At 43.7% G+C, this 14,931-nt stretch overlaps 1 protein-coding gene across 1 annotated transcript in view; it reads left to right on the top strand.

The window, feature by feature from the left end:
* XYLT1 (xylosyltransferase 1) overlaps window positions 1-14,931 on the top strand; it is a 164,025-nt gene that overhangs the window by 134,827 nt on the left and 14,267 nt on the right. The window contains exons 7-10 of the mRNA XM_081887983.1: window positions 5,415-5,631; window positions 10,521-10,697; window positions 12,796-13,058; window positions 13,954-14,149. Coding sequence (XP_081744109.1) covers window positions 5,415-5,631; window positions 10,521-10,697; window positions 12,796-13,058; window positions 13,954-14,149 — 853 coding nt within the window. The remainder of the gene's footprint in view (window positions 1-5,414; window positions 5,632-10,520; window positions 10,698-12,795; window positions 13,059-13,953; window positions 14,150-14,931) is intronic.

The following is a 14,931-nucleotide window of genomic DNA, read 5'->3' as shown; positions in this document are numbered from 1 at the left end:
CAATCCCTTTGCAAGTGACACTGGGCCACCAGAAATATATTGTTGTTGTTTATTCTGTGTTTCAGGATACTGTACAAATCCTTCCAGGGTTTCAAGTAATATTTAGACTTCTTAGTAGAATCACTATATTATCACAGTAACTATATGAAAACAAAACAATTCATCAAAGGGTATATCCACACCATACATTGGAAGTACATTATTTCACCCAAGTTATTCTGGGAACTGTAGTTTCCTATGGGTATTGGGAACTGTAGCTCTGTAAGGGGTAAACTATACTTCCCGTGGTTCTTTGAGGGAAGCCATGTGCTTTAGGTTTATGATGTGGGTGTGACCTAAACCCTTTCCACACTGAGCAGTTGGTAGGTAGATGCTGTTGTGCAGAGATCGAACAGAGGAAAGTCCAGCTGAGGGAAGCTGTTTAGTGACTTTTGCACCCCTCTCTCCCAGTACCCTTCCTACATGGCAGTCTGTGGTAGATATGTTTGGGCTGTGGGAAGTTGGAGCAGGCTTTGAAGTCTGCCCACACCGCCTGATTTCCTGAGATTTTCCCCATAGCGTACCACATGGTCCCAGGTGTAATGTCTATGGCAGATCTATTGCTTGATCTGATGGTTGTGGAACTACCAAGAGGGACCCTCCCTGCCTATCTTAACACCCAGCAAAATTTGTAGGAGCAGAGGTGGTCATTTGGCTATCAACTCACTTAGGGCTATGTGAGCACACCTTGAACTGGGCCTGGAAGCAAGCCAGCAACCAGTCATAGACTGGAGCCAACAGTCTTGGCTTCCTGCAAAGAACCCTGGGAAGTGTAATAAGTTCAGGGTGTTGTTGAGGGACCCCTATTCCTTTCACAGAGCTACGTACAGTTCCCCAGAAAAGAGGATTTGTTTCTTAGGCTACTCTGGGAATTGTAGTTATGCAAGGGGAATAGGGGTCTCCTAACACCTCTCAGCACCCTTAGCAAACTACAGTTCCCATGATGCTTTGGGGGAAGTTGTAACTGTGAAAAATGTTGCTTTAAATGTCTGGTGCAGATGTAGCCCAAGTTGTTTAGGGCTTTGAACACATATGTGAATGCAACTTGAATTGGGCCCAGAAATGAACTGGGAACACATTGCTTCATTTTGACTGGCAGGTTTTGCATTAGCTGGCATTCCTGTCAAACGATGGAGTTAAATTAGAAAGGCAATAAGAAAGGGTTATGGAGATATGCCTCCCATTCACTTCTGACTCTTGTGATCATTGCTCCTCAAACACTGTCAAAAGAAGAAATAAGAGCATGAATTATGACTGTTCCACACAAAGCCATAAGATGCTCACCTCGGCTGGGACAAGAGCAATTTGGATGAATTAAATCTGCTCATCTTCTCATTAATTTAATATTAAATTGTGCTAATGTGCCACTTGGCCTCTCTTCTGGGGAATAATAGGCTGGGTCTTTAATGGGGATGCTGCCTTTGGAATACATAAACAGTTAATTGCATCTTAGGATGTGCTGTGATATATAGGTAGGGCTGCCATATCAGTTTATGTATTATTCAGAATCAATTATCTCTTTAAAAAAAAATAACTGAATGCTTCAAATTAATTACAAAGAAAGCAGTAACAAACTTGAGGGGTTGCGATCGAGAACAGTCGGATTTCAAGAACTCATCGGTTCAGGAGAGCTGTTCTGGAACCATCTGTGGGCAGAAAGTGGTTGGGCAAAGGGAGAATGTTCCCACAAGTTGAAGCCCCCTCCCCCAAAGCTGCTGTTCACTTGCAGAAGAGAATGGTGTGGCATGGTTTCAGGGGCACTGTTGTGGTGGAGTGGAGTGGCAGCCTCCATTGGATGGGGTAGGAGGAGTTATGGCAGACTTCCTCAAACTCAGCCCTCCAGATGTTTTGAGACTCCACTTCCCATCATCCCTGACCACTGGCCCTGCTAGCTAGGGATCATGGGAGTTGTAGGCCAAAAACATCTGGCGGGAAGAGTTTGAGGAAGCCTGAGTTATGGCATAGAGAAGAGCATTGGTAGTTAAGAACCCAAGAAGAGCTCTGTTGGAGAAGACCACAGGTGGTCCACCACCCTGTCCTCACAGGGACCAAGACAGATGTCTCACAAGCAGAATCCAAGTATAACCAGACCTTCCCAGCAGCAACTGGTTTTCAGAAGCGCACTGCCTCCAACAGCGCAGGTAGAGTGCACCCATTGTGGACAGTTGTGGTGCTTTAGTAAGTTGAGTTAATAGCACACTGTGTGAAATGCTGTATGGCACCAGCAGCAGGGCATTTCAATTCTGCTCCCAAGCAATTGCTGCAAAGCAGTTCCTCAGCAGGGAGGATGCACTCAGTGTTATCAGCAGAGTGTTTCTGAGCAATTAATCAGTATGCTGGTCTGAATGGCACATCCAGTAAATGCTTGTGTATTTCTGTAACAATGAATCACCCATTTAATACCCAGCACTACTAAGTACTGCACATAAAGCAGAATTTATTATCCCTGCGGCCCAAGTATTTTAACCTCTTTGCTCCTGGTAGCATTAATGGTCTCACTAGTTATGGGTGCAGCTCTGGGTTTTTTGCCGGGGGTGGGGGAGGCAAGTTACATGTTTGAAATTTTAGCCAAAGGACTCATTGAAACATGTTGGCTACAGAATTCCTTCTTATTGTACCTGGGAAACATAATGCAATTGCAGGAGCTGTATACAAAATAAAATATTATTAGCGCACAGGATGTTGTTGTTTTTGTTCTAATTTTTTTTTTAAGTGCAAAGCAGGGGCATTTAGAAATGTGTATGTTTTACAGTGACTGCTCTGTTTCTCCACTTTATCACCTGGGTTGCCATAAAACAAAACAAAACAAAACTTTACTGCTCATTTTTGGCAAAGCGCCCTCACTTGGCTTTCTATCCTATGCTATTTAAGGAACAGATTTTTTTGAAATTGGTGCTAAAATAAATAGGTGTGCTGAAAAACTGGGGTGATATAACTCAGGCTGCAAGGTTAGGGGCAAATGCATGGGAGCAGTGTGAATGCCACTGCAGACGAGGATGCAGTTGCAGTAGTGGGACCAGGATGTGGCCCAGATCTGCAGGGGGACATTGGAGCATTTTGCATACAGCGAAAAAACATCAGGGGCCACCCCAGGAGCCCCATATACATTATTGCTTCAGAATTATATGAAAACAGACCCCTCAGTGCAGTTGCGAAAGTTCAGTCCACCGCCTTGATTCAAAATGGCTTCCAGCTGTATCCCAACATCGATGAAAACTTGCTCATTGATTTCAGGAACCATCATGCAAATTTTGGTACAATATCGTAAGGGATATTTAAAAGCACAGCAAAGATGACAAATTACTTTCCAAAATATCTAGTAGATGTTTTTTGGGAAGCAGCGTGTGACAAAAATCTTCACTTGCCCCTGTTGTTGGCTACTTTTAAAGAAACCCATTGATGTTCTTGTACTTCACAGCAACAAACTTTTCCATTAAAGTATTGGAAACAAATACATTTTGTGGCATAGATACAGCCTCTCCGCTGGGTGAAATATGTGACTATTCGAACCATATGTTAAAAAGTAACAATGACAAATGGTTTGTTAGTAAATACTCCCAACAAATCTGTTGGTTGTTAATTGCTAGGAAGAAAAGCGGGGGGAGGGGGGGACACCGAACCCTCTGCCAACCTTTTTAATTCAAGAAGTCATTTAGATTTTATTGCAGAGCATTAGAATGATTAATGCTGGAAGAGGAATATTTAATCTCCAATGGACAGCGCTGATTTAGTTTTCTTTGTTCCTTACCTTTCGCTGGAAGGACTTATCAGAGGTGGGATTTCAGGTTTTCATTTCAGTTGTTGCCAAGTTGCAATCAGCAATTAATTAGCCTCGTGGGTGATATTACTCACTTTGAACTGGGAACCGGACAATCCCTGAACAGTATCTTGGCTCTAAGCTTCTGCAGGGATACACACACACATACACTTTTAAAAAAATTCAGGGGTGCAAAGCCTTTTCCAAGCCAAGGGCCACAATCCCTTCTGACTAACCTTCCAGGGGCCACATGCCAGTGGTGGGCAGGGCCAGAAGTAAAAGTGGGTGGTGCAATTAATGTAATTTCACAGGCTAATTTTTACACATTCTCAGCCCCTTTGTCTGCCAGCCAGGCAAGCAACAGGCATTATTATCCAAATTCAAGGACAGATTCCAGGCAGGCAAAATTTTCTAGAGTGTGACTTCATTATACACTTTAGGCGCTAGGCGAAAACATCCCTCTTTAACCAGGCCTTTGGCTGACTGGCATCCAATGTCCTTTTAAAATGTGTTGGGGAGGGGGGGGATGTATTGTGCTGTCTTTGTTTTAATTATGTATTTTGTGTCTTTATATTGTGATTTTATGTTGAAACTGCCCTGAGACCTGCAGGTATAGGGCGGTATACCAATTTAATAAATAATAATAGTAATAATAGGTCCTGTGAGGAGTGTGGCCTGGGCTGAGGAGAGTTCTGAGGGCCTGAAAATAATCCATGTAAATTGCATATTCAAAGTAAACATGGTTTTTTTCAGAGGCGTCCCCACCACCATCACCAAATAATAGAAATAAATGACTGAACTTTCACATGCATGCATATTTAATTTCGCAGAGAATTGCATAAATATTGTATTTGGAGATTCTAGAACACCCCATTAAAATTGCAAGACATTTCCATTATCCCTTTTATAATAGAATGTGGAATTAGGAGCTCATCTATGGAAATAAACTGAAATAAAAAATTCTCAACTTCTTATCTTCCCTTTTGTCCTCTAAGCGCCGTAAACGCACAGAGAGGCTCGTATGTCTGGGCTTTGTTTTTCATTAATTAGATTTGGAAAACAGCCCATTTTCTTTCTCTGGGCTCTGTTGCTTTTTGAAATAAATTCTAATCAAGGATAAGAATGCTAACTGCTTAAGCACCAGAGTTTCGTGGGGACCAGGAAGGTACACAAAGGTGTTTAGTACAATGTTTAAGAGAGAGACAGTGTATACACCATATACTTAAAACACATTTCCCACTCCAAAGAATGTTGGGAACTGTAGTTACACCTCACCGAGCTACAGCACCTAGCACCCTTAAGAAACTACAGTTCCCAAGATTCTTTGGGCAAAGGCACGTGCTTTAATTGTATGGTGTGTACATAGCCAGAGAAGGGAGCAAACTGTCCCTTATTTACTATCCTCTGTTTTCTTGTACCTGCTGCTGGTGAATCTTTAATCCCTCAGACAATTTGCATGACATTTTTCACAGTGGAGGGTGTTCTACTCCTGCTTTAGTTGTTTCTCTCTTTCCCCCACCGCCTTTTACCTCCTGCTATAATCACATATGTTCCAAGAGTCTCTTATCTTTCCTACCCGTTACGTGTATTTTTAACATTTCCTTTCCCTCCTCTCCAGGTTTATTAGAAAACAAGGGCTGGACAGGCTTTTCCTGGAATGTGATACCCACATGTGGCGCCTTGGTGACCGGAAGATTCCGGAAGGAATAACTGTGGATGGCGGGTCAGACTGGTTCCTGTTGAACAGGAAGTTTGTGGAATATATCACCTTTTCTAATGATGACCTGGTGACGAAGATGAAAAGGTTCTACTCCTACACATTACTCCCAGCTGAGGTGAGTAAACTTGCGGAGAGCCCTGTCCCACCACAGAAAAATAAAAACAGCACAGGGGTAATTCCTGAATGTCTGAATTATAGCTGTTCAGTGTTATGAAAGGCTTTTTCCTTTGGTTATTGGTTGGTTGGTTGGTTGGTTGCTTGCTTGCTTGCTTGCTTGCTTGCTTGCTTGCTTGCTTGCTTGCTTTGAAGCTGCTCCACTTTAACATACATTACCTTTCTAAAAATCAAGGCCAGCCCTATCATTAGGCAGGGTGAGGAAGCTGCCTCAGGTGATGGAACCTGATTGGTATGTTGTGGAGGGAGCAGAATTCTTGCCGGCTGTTCCTCCTGAGTTCACGGAGGACAAGGCTATCAGTGTGGCTCCTCATATCATGTATACTGCCCTCCAGGGTCAGAGGTGGTATTTCACTGAATGCAAGTCCCTGGTGAGAAATGATGGGGGAATGCTGTTGCCCTCTTGTCCTGTTTTGGACTTCTCACAGGCAGCTGGTTGGCCACCATGGGGAGGGTGGAGGAAGGATGCTGGACTAGACAGGCCTTTGTTCTGATCAAGCCGAGGTCTCTTTTTGTTCCATGAGGAACACCTAGTCCAGGCGTCAGCAAACTTTTTCAGCAGGGAGCCAGTCCACTGTCACTCAGACCTTGTGGGGGGCCGGACTATATTTTGAGGGGGGGAATGAACGAATTCCTGTGCCCCATGAATAACCCAGAGATGCATTTTAAATAAAAGGACACATTCTACTCATGTAAAAACATGCTGATTCCTGGACCGGATTTAGAAGGCAGTTGGGCTGGATCCGGGCCCCGGGCCTTAGTTTGCCTACCCATGACCTAGTCCAACCTTTAGCGTTCCACCAGAGGCCCCCAGGCCCCCCTAAAAAAAAGCTCAACAAGTTCCAGCACCTCTTTTTCTAGAAAAAAAGCCTTCATAAGCCTAAAGCCAATGTTTGTCCCACAGCAGCTGGCATTCAGCAACTGAACAGGGAGACTCAGTTTAGCTATCGTAATGAACAGCCCAAGTCAGCCAAACCTGTTGCCCTCCAGATATTTGCAGGCTACAGCTCTCACCATGATTGATCATTGGCTACACTGTCTGAGTACAACAGCATCTAGAGGGCAACAAGATAGGGAATGGTAGCCTAAACTCTGTGAGATTAAGAAAGCATGTGGCATATGGGGTTTTCAGTTAAGAGAAAGGGTGAATAAGAAGCAACATGATACAGTTTGCAAAATGGCTAGAAGAAAGTATTTCTCCCTCTTTCATAACACTAGAACTCGTGGATGTCCATTGAAGCTGAATTTTGGGAGAGTCCAAGAAAAGAAAGTACTTCTCCATGCAGCCCCTTGTTAAACTATGGAACTCCCTCCTGCAGGACTGCTGCCAATTTGGACGGCTTAAAAAGAGGTTTAGGGATGCAGGTGGCGCCGTGGGTTAAACCACAGAGCCTAGGACTTGCTGATCAGAAGGTTGACGGGGTGAGCTCCTGTTGCTCGGTCCCTGCTCCTGCCAACCTAGCAGTTTGAAAGCACGTCAGAGTGCAAGTAGATAAATAGGTACTGCTTCAGCGGGAAGGTAAATGGTCAGGGGTCCCTTTACCTTTACCTTTAAAAGAAGTGTATATGAATTTGTGGAGGAGAAGGCTATCCACAGCTATTGGCCATGATGACTGTGCTCTGCTTTCATTGTCAGATGCCGAAATTATTCTGAATGCCAGTCATTGGAAGCCACAGGAGGGGAGAGTGCCTTTGTGCTCGGGTCTTGCCTGCAGGCTTCCCACAGGCATCTGGGTGGCTACCATGAGAACAGAATGCTGGACTAGAGGGACAAAATTGTCACAAAGCCCATGTCCAATGCTACCATCTTGTGGCGGCGGTTTCCATAAATTATGTGTTGCATTAACTGGATTTTTTTGTTCCTCTGTCATTCTCATTAGTAATGGTGACCAAAAGTTATATTAAGTGTGTAGGTGACATCCATCTTTCTTCTATCCACTAGTCCTTAATGCATTCAGAAGACGACTGATCCCCTTTCTCCTTTTCGCTTACACATATATTAAATGTTCTCCTTTTAATCCTGCTTCTCCTAAAGGGAAACGAAAGGTATCGTCTTCCCTTTCAACTCTGTTAACCTTTTATTCTGCTTATCTTTGCAACGGCCTTCTCTGCTAGTATAAAAGGACAGGGCAGTGGGTAATTGGGTAGGTTTCTCTTCCCCTCCTCTCCTCAGTCCCGGCTTTTTGCCTGAATGACAATGTATGCCTTAATGGGTTTAACTAGACAATTCAAGCGTAAAATCCATATTCACTGGCCTGTCATTTAACATTTTTTTAAAAGGGGGCAAGGGGCTTGTCCAGGGGGATAGGCGGTCAACCATACTAATGCCATTCCGTGTGTCTGCAGATCACCCTATAGTTGATATTTTACAAAAGAACTCACTGTTCTGTAAAGGCCTTTTGCTTTTTAACCGCCCAATGTTTATCCTGTTTCAGTTTTTCTACCCACAAGATTTCCTCAGCTAGGTTTTGTATCCGACTCCTTCAAAATTATAATAAAAATAAATAACTAGGGAGCCCACTCTCATGTTAACCAACTCTCATGTCCAACCTGATGTGCAGAAGTGTTGAACTATAACTCCCATCAGCCCCAGCCATACAGTTTGTCAGGGAAATTGGGAGTTGTAGCTCAAAATGGGGGGGTGCATAAGGTCCGGGAGAAGAAAAATCCTCGCCACTGTCCCAAAAAACAAAGCCTCCCTGGACATGGGAAGATAGGAAGCTGCCCTTATATCGAGGCCACATTCACTCCATACATTTAAACCACAATGATACCGCTTTAAACACTCGTGGCTTGTCCCAAAGAATTGTGGGAGCTGTAGTTTGCTAAAGGTGCTGAGAGTTTTTTAGGAGACCCCTTCCCCCTCCCCTGCAGAGCTACAATTCCCAGAGTATGATAGCAATAAGTCTATTCTGACAGGGAACTCTGTGAGTGATCCAAACAACTCTCAGCACCCTTGACAAAACTAACCAGGTCCCAGAATTCCTTGGGCGAAGCCATAACTGTTAAAGTGGTGCCATAGTGTTTTAAATGTATAGCATGAACGTGGCTCTCCAAGGCTTCAGTCAGGGGTTTTTCTCAACCTTAACTGTAGACTCCAGAGATGCGGGGTCTTCTGGATACCAAACAGATCCTCTGCCCCCCACCCCAGTTATGAATGTGGGCAAAACTCCTCAGAGATGCTGGGGCCCCAGTAACTGCCTGAGGGTGCCTTGTGGTGGCGCTGGGCCTGTCAGTCTCCATTACTATGGGATTAAAGTAAACACTGAAATTACAGTGGTATAATTAGAAGAAGAAGAAACCCATTGGAATTTCTCACTCCCTTGAATTGGCAAATAGACTTAGCAGCTTCGGAAATAATTGCAAGAGACAGAGCGTCCCTTCTGTTGCCTTAGGGGCAAACTGGGTCTTTCACTGCGAGGTCATTTTCACCTATGGGCACATTGCAACTTCCAAATAAATCAGCGGTAGTAGACAGAGAGGAATTGGCTCGGCTTGGGGTGGTTGTCTTTTCTTTTATTACTTTTACTATTTCCTCTCGTTAATTGGTGGGAGATTTTGACCTTGAAATCACCACCACCACATTGGGAAATTTATCTGAGGGGGGAAAGGACCCTGACTGGAGATACAACTTTAAATGCAAAACAGCAGAATTAAATATGATCTCCTCCTCCTTCAGGTGCTCCTTCCTGTGGCGTTTTTCAGTGTTGGTGTTATAAAACCACTTTCCTGTTCCAGAAATCTAAAATGCAATGACTGTCCCAGCTATCTTCTAGAATTGTCATTTTTAAATAATTAATAGGAAAATTTTCCTCAAGGTTAATCTCCCCACTACAGCAAAACACACACACACAAAAACCAAAAAAACCACAATGAGAGATCTTGTAATAATCAAAAATACCAAACACGTCAATTAAATTATTAAAACAGCAGCCAGAGAGAGAGAGAAAACAATGTATTCGATTTTAAAATGCATTGACACAGCAGCTTAATAAAATCGCCTCTGTCTTCCTAAAGTTCAAGAGAAAAGGGGTCGGCATAACTTATTTTGGGGAGGGAGTTTCATAATCTTGGTACCAGAACTGGATTTAGGTTTGATGAGGCCCTAAGCTGCTGAAGGTAATGGGGCCCTTTATATGTCCAGCTGTCCTTTGTCAACAACAAATTGTCACTGTTTTTTTGTGTTGAATATATGCTATATGGTAATTTATGAACCTAATAGGTATCTAAAGCCCTTTGCACATAACAAAATATGTATTTTATCAAAGTAATTGTTGAACTTATCTTATATTTTTGGAAATGTACATCCAGTGTTTTTTTTCTTTAGTTTTTTTTTTGGGGGGGGCCAAGAGAGTGGGGCCCTAAACTATAGCTTGTTTAGCTTATGCATAAATGCGGCACTGCTTGATACCCTTTTTGTATACTGTTTGAGAGTCTTTTTGGCAAAAGAGCGAGGTATAAATGCTGCAAATAAATAAAATAGTAATAACACACACACACACCAGCAATTTTCAGACGGTCCACAGAGAAAAATGGTTTGAGAACAAGTGCAGCGCACTATGTGATCTCTTCAGCCCATATGCTTGTAACCATCTCTTAATGTGCTTGACTCCATACATTTAAGCATTCCTACCCCCACTTTAACTATAATTTGTTAAGAGTGTTAGGAATGGTAGCTCTGTGAGGTCGGCACCCTTAACAAACTACGGCTCCCAGGATTCTTTGGTGGAAACCATATCATGAAAGCACGGGATGGATGTGACCATAGTGTCCTCTCACTCTAATGTACCAACACCACTGGGTTTTGTGTTTCCCTCCACCTCCCAACAGTCTTTCTTCCACACCGTCCTGGAAAACAGCCCTCACTGCAACACAATGGTGGACAACAACCTGCACATCACAAACTGGAACCGCAAGCTGGGTTGCAAATGCCAGTACAAGAATATTGTGGACTGGTGTGGCTGCTCCCCTAATGATTTCAAGCCGGCCGATTTCCACCGATTTCAGGTAAGTTAGTATTTTATTAGGTTTGTTAGTCACGCCATTGTAATGCTGGATCCAGCAGGTTTTTCTTACGTTCTCATGTGTGAGAGTTGGGGTCCATCATTAACTGGAGGACACCAGGCTGACACCTTCTGCTCTATCCCATACTGTCTGCTTTACCTGACAGCAGCTCTCCATGAGTTCTGGTCACTGTCGCCTGGTCCTATTACATTTCTTTTTTAAAAGATGATGCCAAGGGTTGAATCTAGATCCAGCTGCCCTTCCCTCCCACAGAAGCTCCATCTGGTGTTTCAGTCTATGGTGTATCTAGAGATTTGAATGTTAGTTTTTTTAAAGAATCTAGTTCAAGCTCAACATGTCCAGAAAGGAACCAATGCAAGTTTGCCTTCATCCCTTTACATAACAAGCTAGTTCAGTTCACAGTTCAATTCAAATTCAACCAAATGACCCTCAGCCCCCCCAAAACAACAACCCCAACATGCAGAATGTTACTGGCTGCTGTGCTGAAGTACAAAATATAATTAAAGAAGGCTAAGAAGATATCCAAAAACTCATGCACACAGTGGAATGTGAATTGTTTACTTATAGCTCGGTCAGCAGAGCATGAGTCATGGGTTTGAGTCCCACGTTGGACAAAAGATTCCTGTATTTCAGTGGGTTGGACTAAATCTGACCCTCATGGTCCCTTCCAACTCTACAATTCTATTATTTTTTTGGCTCATCTTTTCATTCTATGATTCTATTTTTCCTCAGAAATTATGATCTTGAAGCTTAAAGGCCCAAAGTGTCTGAAGCATAAAAAAACCCCACACATGTAAGAGAATGAACTTGATGATGAACTGGAAATCAGTCAAAGTCCTGCCCCAAAATGAATTTAGTTCACATTCTGTTCTCAGCAATTATGGGAGCTATATGTTCAGGCATAGTCCAGATATTTTTGAACTCATTCAGTAAACTTCATTAAACCAAACTAATTCATTCCAAACACTGGTTGGAGGGCTCCCACTTGCACAAAGGAGGTCCCAGGTTCAGTCGCTGGCATTTTCAGTTTTAAGCATCTCAGGTAGCTGGGTTGCCCAACAAGTTCTGGAGGGTCCCTGATTTCCCACCCCCTGCCCAAAAGTAAACCTGTGTTCCTGGTGAGAATGCTTCATGCATTCCAGGCATTCTGGCTGCAAATGGAGAGAATAAACATAATTGGAGCCACTCCGAAAGCAAATTTGACGGGTGGTGTTGACTTTTCAGAAGGCTTTTGATCTCGGTGCTTTCAAGCTTGACATTTTCTATCCCTCTATATTTAAAAAAAATTGCAGAAAACAAAGAAGGCTTTTACAGTCTAACAGAGCGGTGTTAGAGAAACACATAAATCATGAGCAGCATCCCAGTTCAGCCTGTTATAGAAAAATGTTAGAGCCCCCTATCACCAGCATCCACTTTCCCAAACTCTTGTTAACATATCATGGCTTCCACAGACACCAGTGTACCCACCAGTGAGTCCTGTGGTGTTCACAAAAGGTCTGAATAAATATCCCCTCAAAAACGCTCAAGAGACGATTTGCTTTCCCTGCTCATTTCCTGTTTGCACTGACTCAGCCTCTCTTACATTGAAGCTTTTATGTCATGCCCCCATGGCAGCCATTTTAAGTTATGGCACCTGTCAGGCACCCACCCACCCATGGCAGCCATTTGTGTTATGCCAGGCTCAAGGCAGCCATTTTGTGAATGATGCCAGCAGCACTTTCTCAAAATTCTGAATGTGCTCATTGGCGCAAAAAGGTTCGCAACCCCTGCGCTCGAACAGCAAATAACCCATACACAAAAGTTCACAATTAAATTACTGGGTCTCATCTCTTTGATACTCGTTCTCCCAATCTGCCAGCACTTTGTTGACACTTTGCAAGTGGCTTTTTCCTCCCACCCCCACCCCCAGCCCGGTTTCTCTACATCTGAACTTTCTGACATCCGTTCTGAATTTTCTGACATCTGAATTTTCTGACATCCGTTCTTGCATCAGCATGACGTGTAAGGTGTAACATTTTGTGTTATTTAAAAAAAAATCACAGAAACCACGTTGTAAAAAAAATTGTTCTTATTGACACAGCAAACCACAAGACCGACCTTCTTTGCACGCAAATTTGAAGCGGTGGTGAATCAAGAAATAATTGGCCAGCTGGATTACTACTTGTATGGCAACTACCCATCGGGCACTCCAGGCCTGAGATCGTACTGGGAGAATGTCTATGACGAACCAGACGGGATCCATAGCATCAGTGACGTCATGCTGACCATGTACCACTCATTTGCTCGCTTGGGCCTGAGGAGAGCAGAAACCTCCTTCCACACCGATGGTGAAAACAGCTGCCGGTAAGTTCAGAGTTCCTTCAGTCTACAGCAGGTGGCAAGTACCTCTTCTCCTCCACGCAGCTGAGGTCTACATTCCCTCTGGGCTAATCTGTCAGCAGCTGCAAGCCAACGGGGATCAAGAAGCTGATGGGCGCAGGACAGAGTCAAAAATGAGGAGGGAGTCCCCTTCTCCCTATTTCTCTCTTGCCAGTCTCCATTTCTCTTTCTCTTCAATAATATCCTTTTCACTCTCACTCACTCACAGATTGCGATCGCACCTTTCAGCTTTATTTATTTATGTAGACAACAAGGGTAGCACCTGTCTAATATTTAATGGGAGGGAATTCCAGAAAGGAGGTGCCATAGCAATAAAAGCCAGATTTGTATATCATGAGGTGTGGACTCTGCAGGAGGCCCTGTCCTGCAGAGCACAGTGATTGATTGGGTATATAAGGGGCAAGATGGATATTTTAGGCATCCTGGTCCCAAGCTGTACTGTAGAGGAGTTTATACACCACAACCAACACCTTAAACTTAGCCCAGTGGCCAGCTGGCAGCCAGTGCAATTTTTAAAAGTTTGTGAGTCTGGGAGCTGCCATTTAAATTTCCCACAGGACCCAGAAATGCTGAATCGCCCCAAGGGGTTGTAGTGAACGTAAATGGCAGCTCTCAATAGCTCTCAATTAACTGCTGTGGATTGAGAGACCTTGCTCTCCAGGGTCCCATCTCGGTGCCCTTCGCCATGCCCCCCACCCCACCCAGGCTTAAAAACAGGTTTAAGAAGTAGTGTGGGAAATCCTCATTCCAATGAACTCAACGTCACTGTAGCTGTAAGAGCCTCACCCACTGCCAGACCACTAACTCTGTTTTTCCGCAGCTAATCAGACACTTCTCCATTGGCATTTATGTTTTCCAGGTACTACCCAATGGGCCACCCATTCTCCGTCCAACTCTACTTCCTTGCTGATCATTTTCAGGGTTTCCTTGTCAAGCACCATGCTACCAATCTGGCTGCCAGTAAGCTGGAGACCTTAGAGACATGGGTGATGCCCAAAAAGGTGTTTAAAATTGCAAGTCCACCAAGTGATTTTGGAAGGCTTCAGTTCTCTGAGGTAAGCATCACTGTTATCTTTTTTGTTTCCCTTCCTCTTTTAAACTGAACATGGTTTCCTTTTCTTTGTTCTGAAACTACCATGGCTCCTACTTCCTAACTGAGGCCAGATCTGCCAGATATGGACTTCTCCACACTTTCATTTGACCCCCTTTTGACTGCACTGTGTTGTGTACCAATTCATTCCCCCTGGGTCCCAGAGCTTTTCTCACTGTTCTGAGGCTGTACCTTGAGAAAATCCAATCTTGCTCAGAAAATTCTTATCAGGTATGTAGAAAATTCAAAGAGAGATGTTGCTTAACCCATTTGCCCTGTGGGTAGCTCAGTCGGTAGAGCACGAGATTCTAAACCTCAGGGTTGTGTGTTCGAAATCCACCTTGGGCAAAAACAAAACCTGCATTGCAGGCGGTTGGACTTGATAACCCTTAGGATCCCTTGCAACTCAATAATTCAATGATTGTAAGCTTCAGTTCAGCAGGTAAGATCAGATTTTCTTAGCCTGCCAAGGAATTTCCAGAGGATGTTTCCTTGTAATAATTGCCTTAAATTGTTTTTTATTGAATCCATTTAATCCCCACCCTTCCTTCAAGGTGTTCAGGATTGTGTACATAGTACTTTCCCACCCTCAACATTTTATCCTTCCTACAACCCTGCGAGGTAGTCTGGGAGAGTGACTGGCCCAAGGTCATCCAATGACTTCGATGGCTGAGTTGGATTTTAGTCTCCCTGATTTCAGTCTGACTCTGTCAAGTGCTAAACCGCTCTCATCCTGAGCCACACATT

This window comes from Podarcis melisellensis, assembly GCF_964234715.1.
Source record: "Podarcis melisellensis genome assembly, chromosome: 14".
Classification (NCBI taxonomy): domain Eukaryota; kingdom Metazoa; phylum Chordata; class Lepidosauria; order Squamata; family Lacertidae; genus Podarcis; species Podarcis melisellensis.
This window is presented reverse-complemented; position numbering and strand designations above follow the sequence as displayed.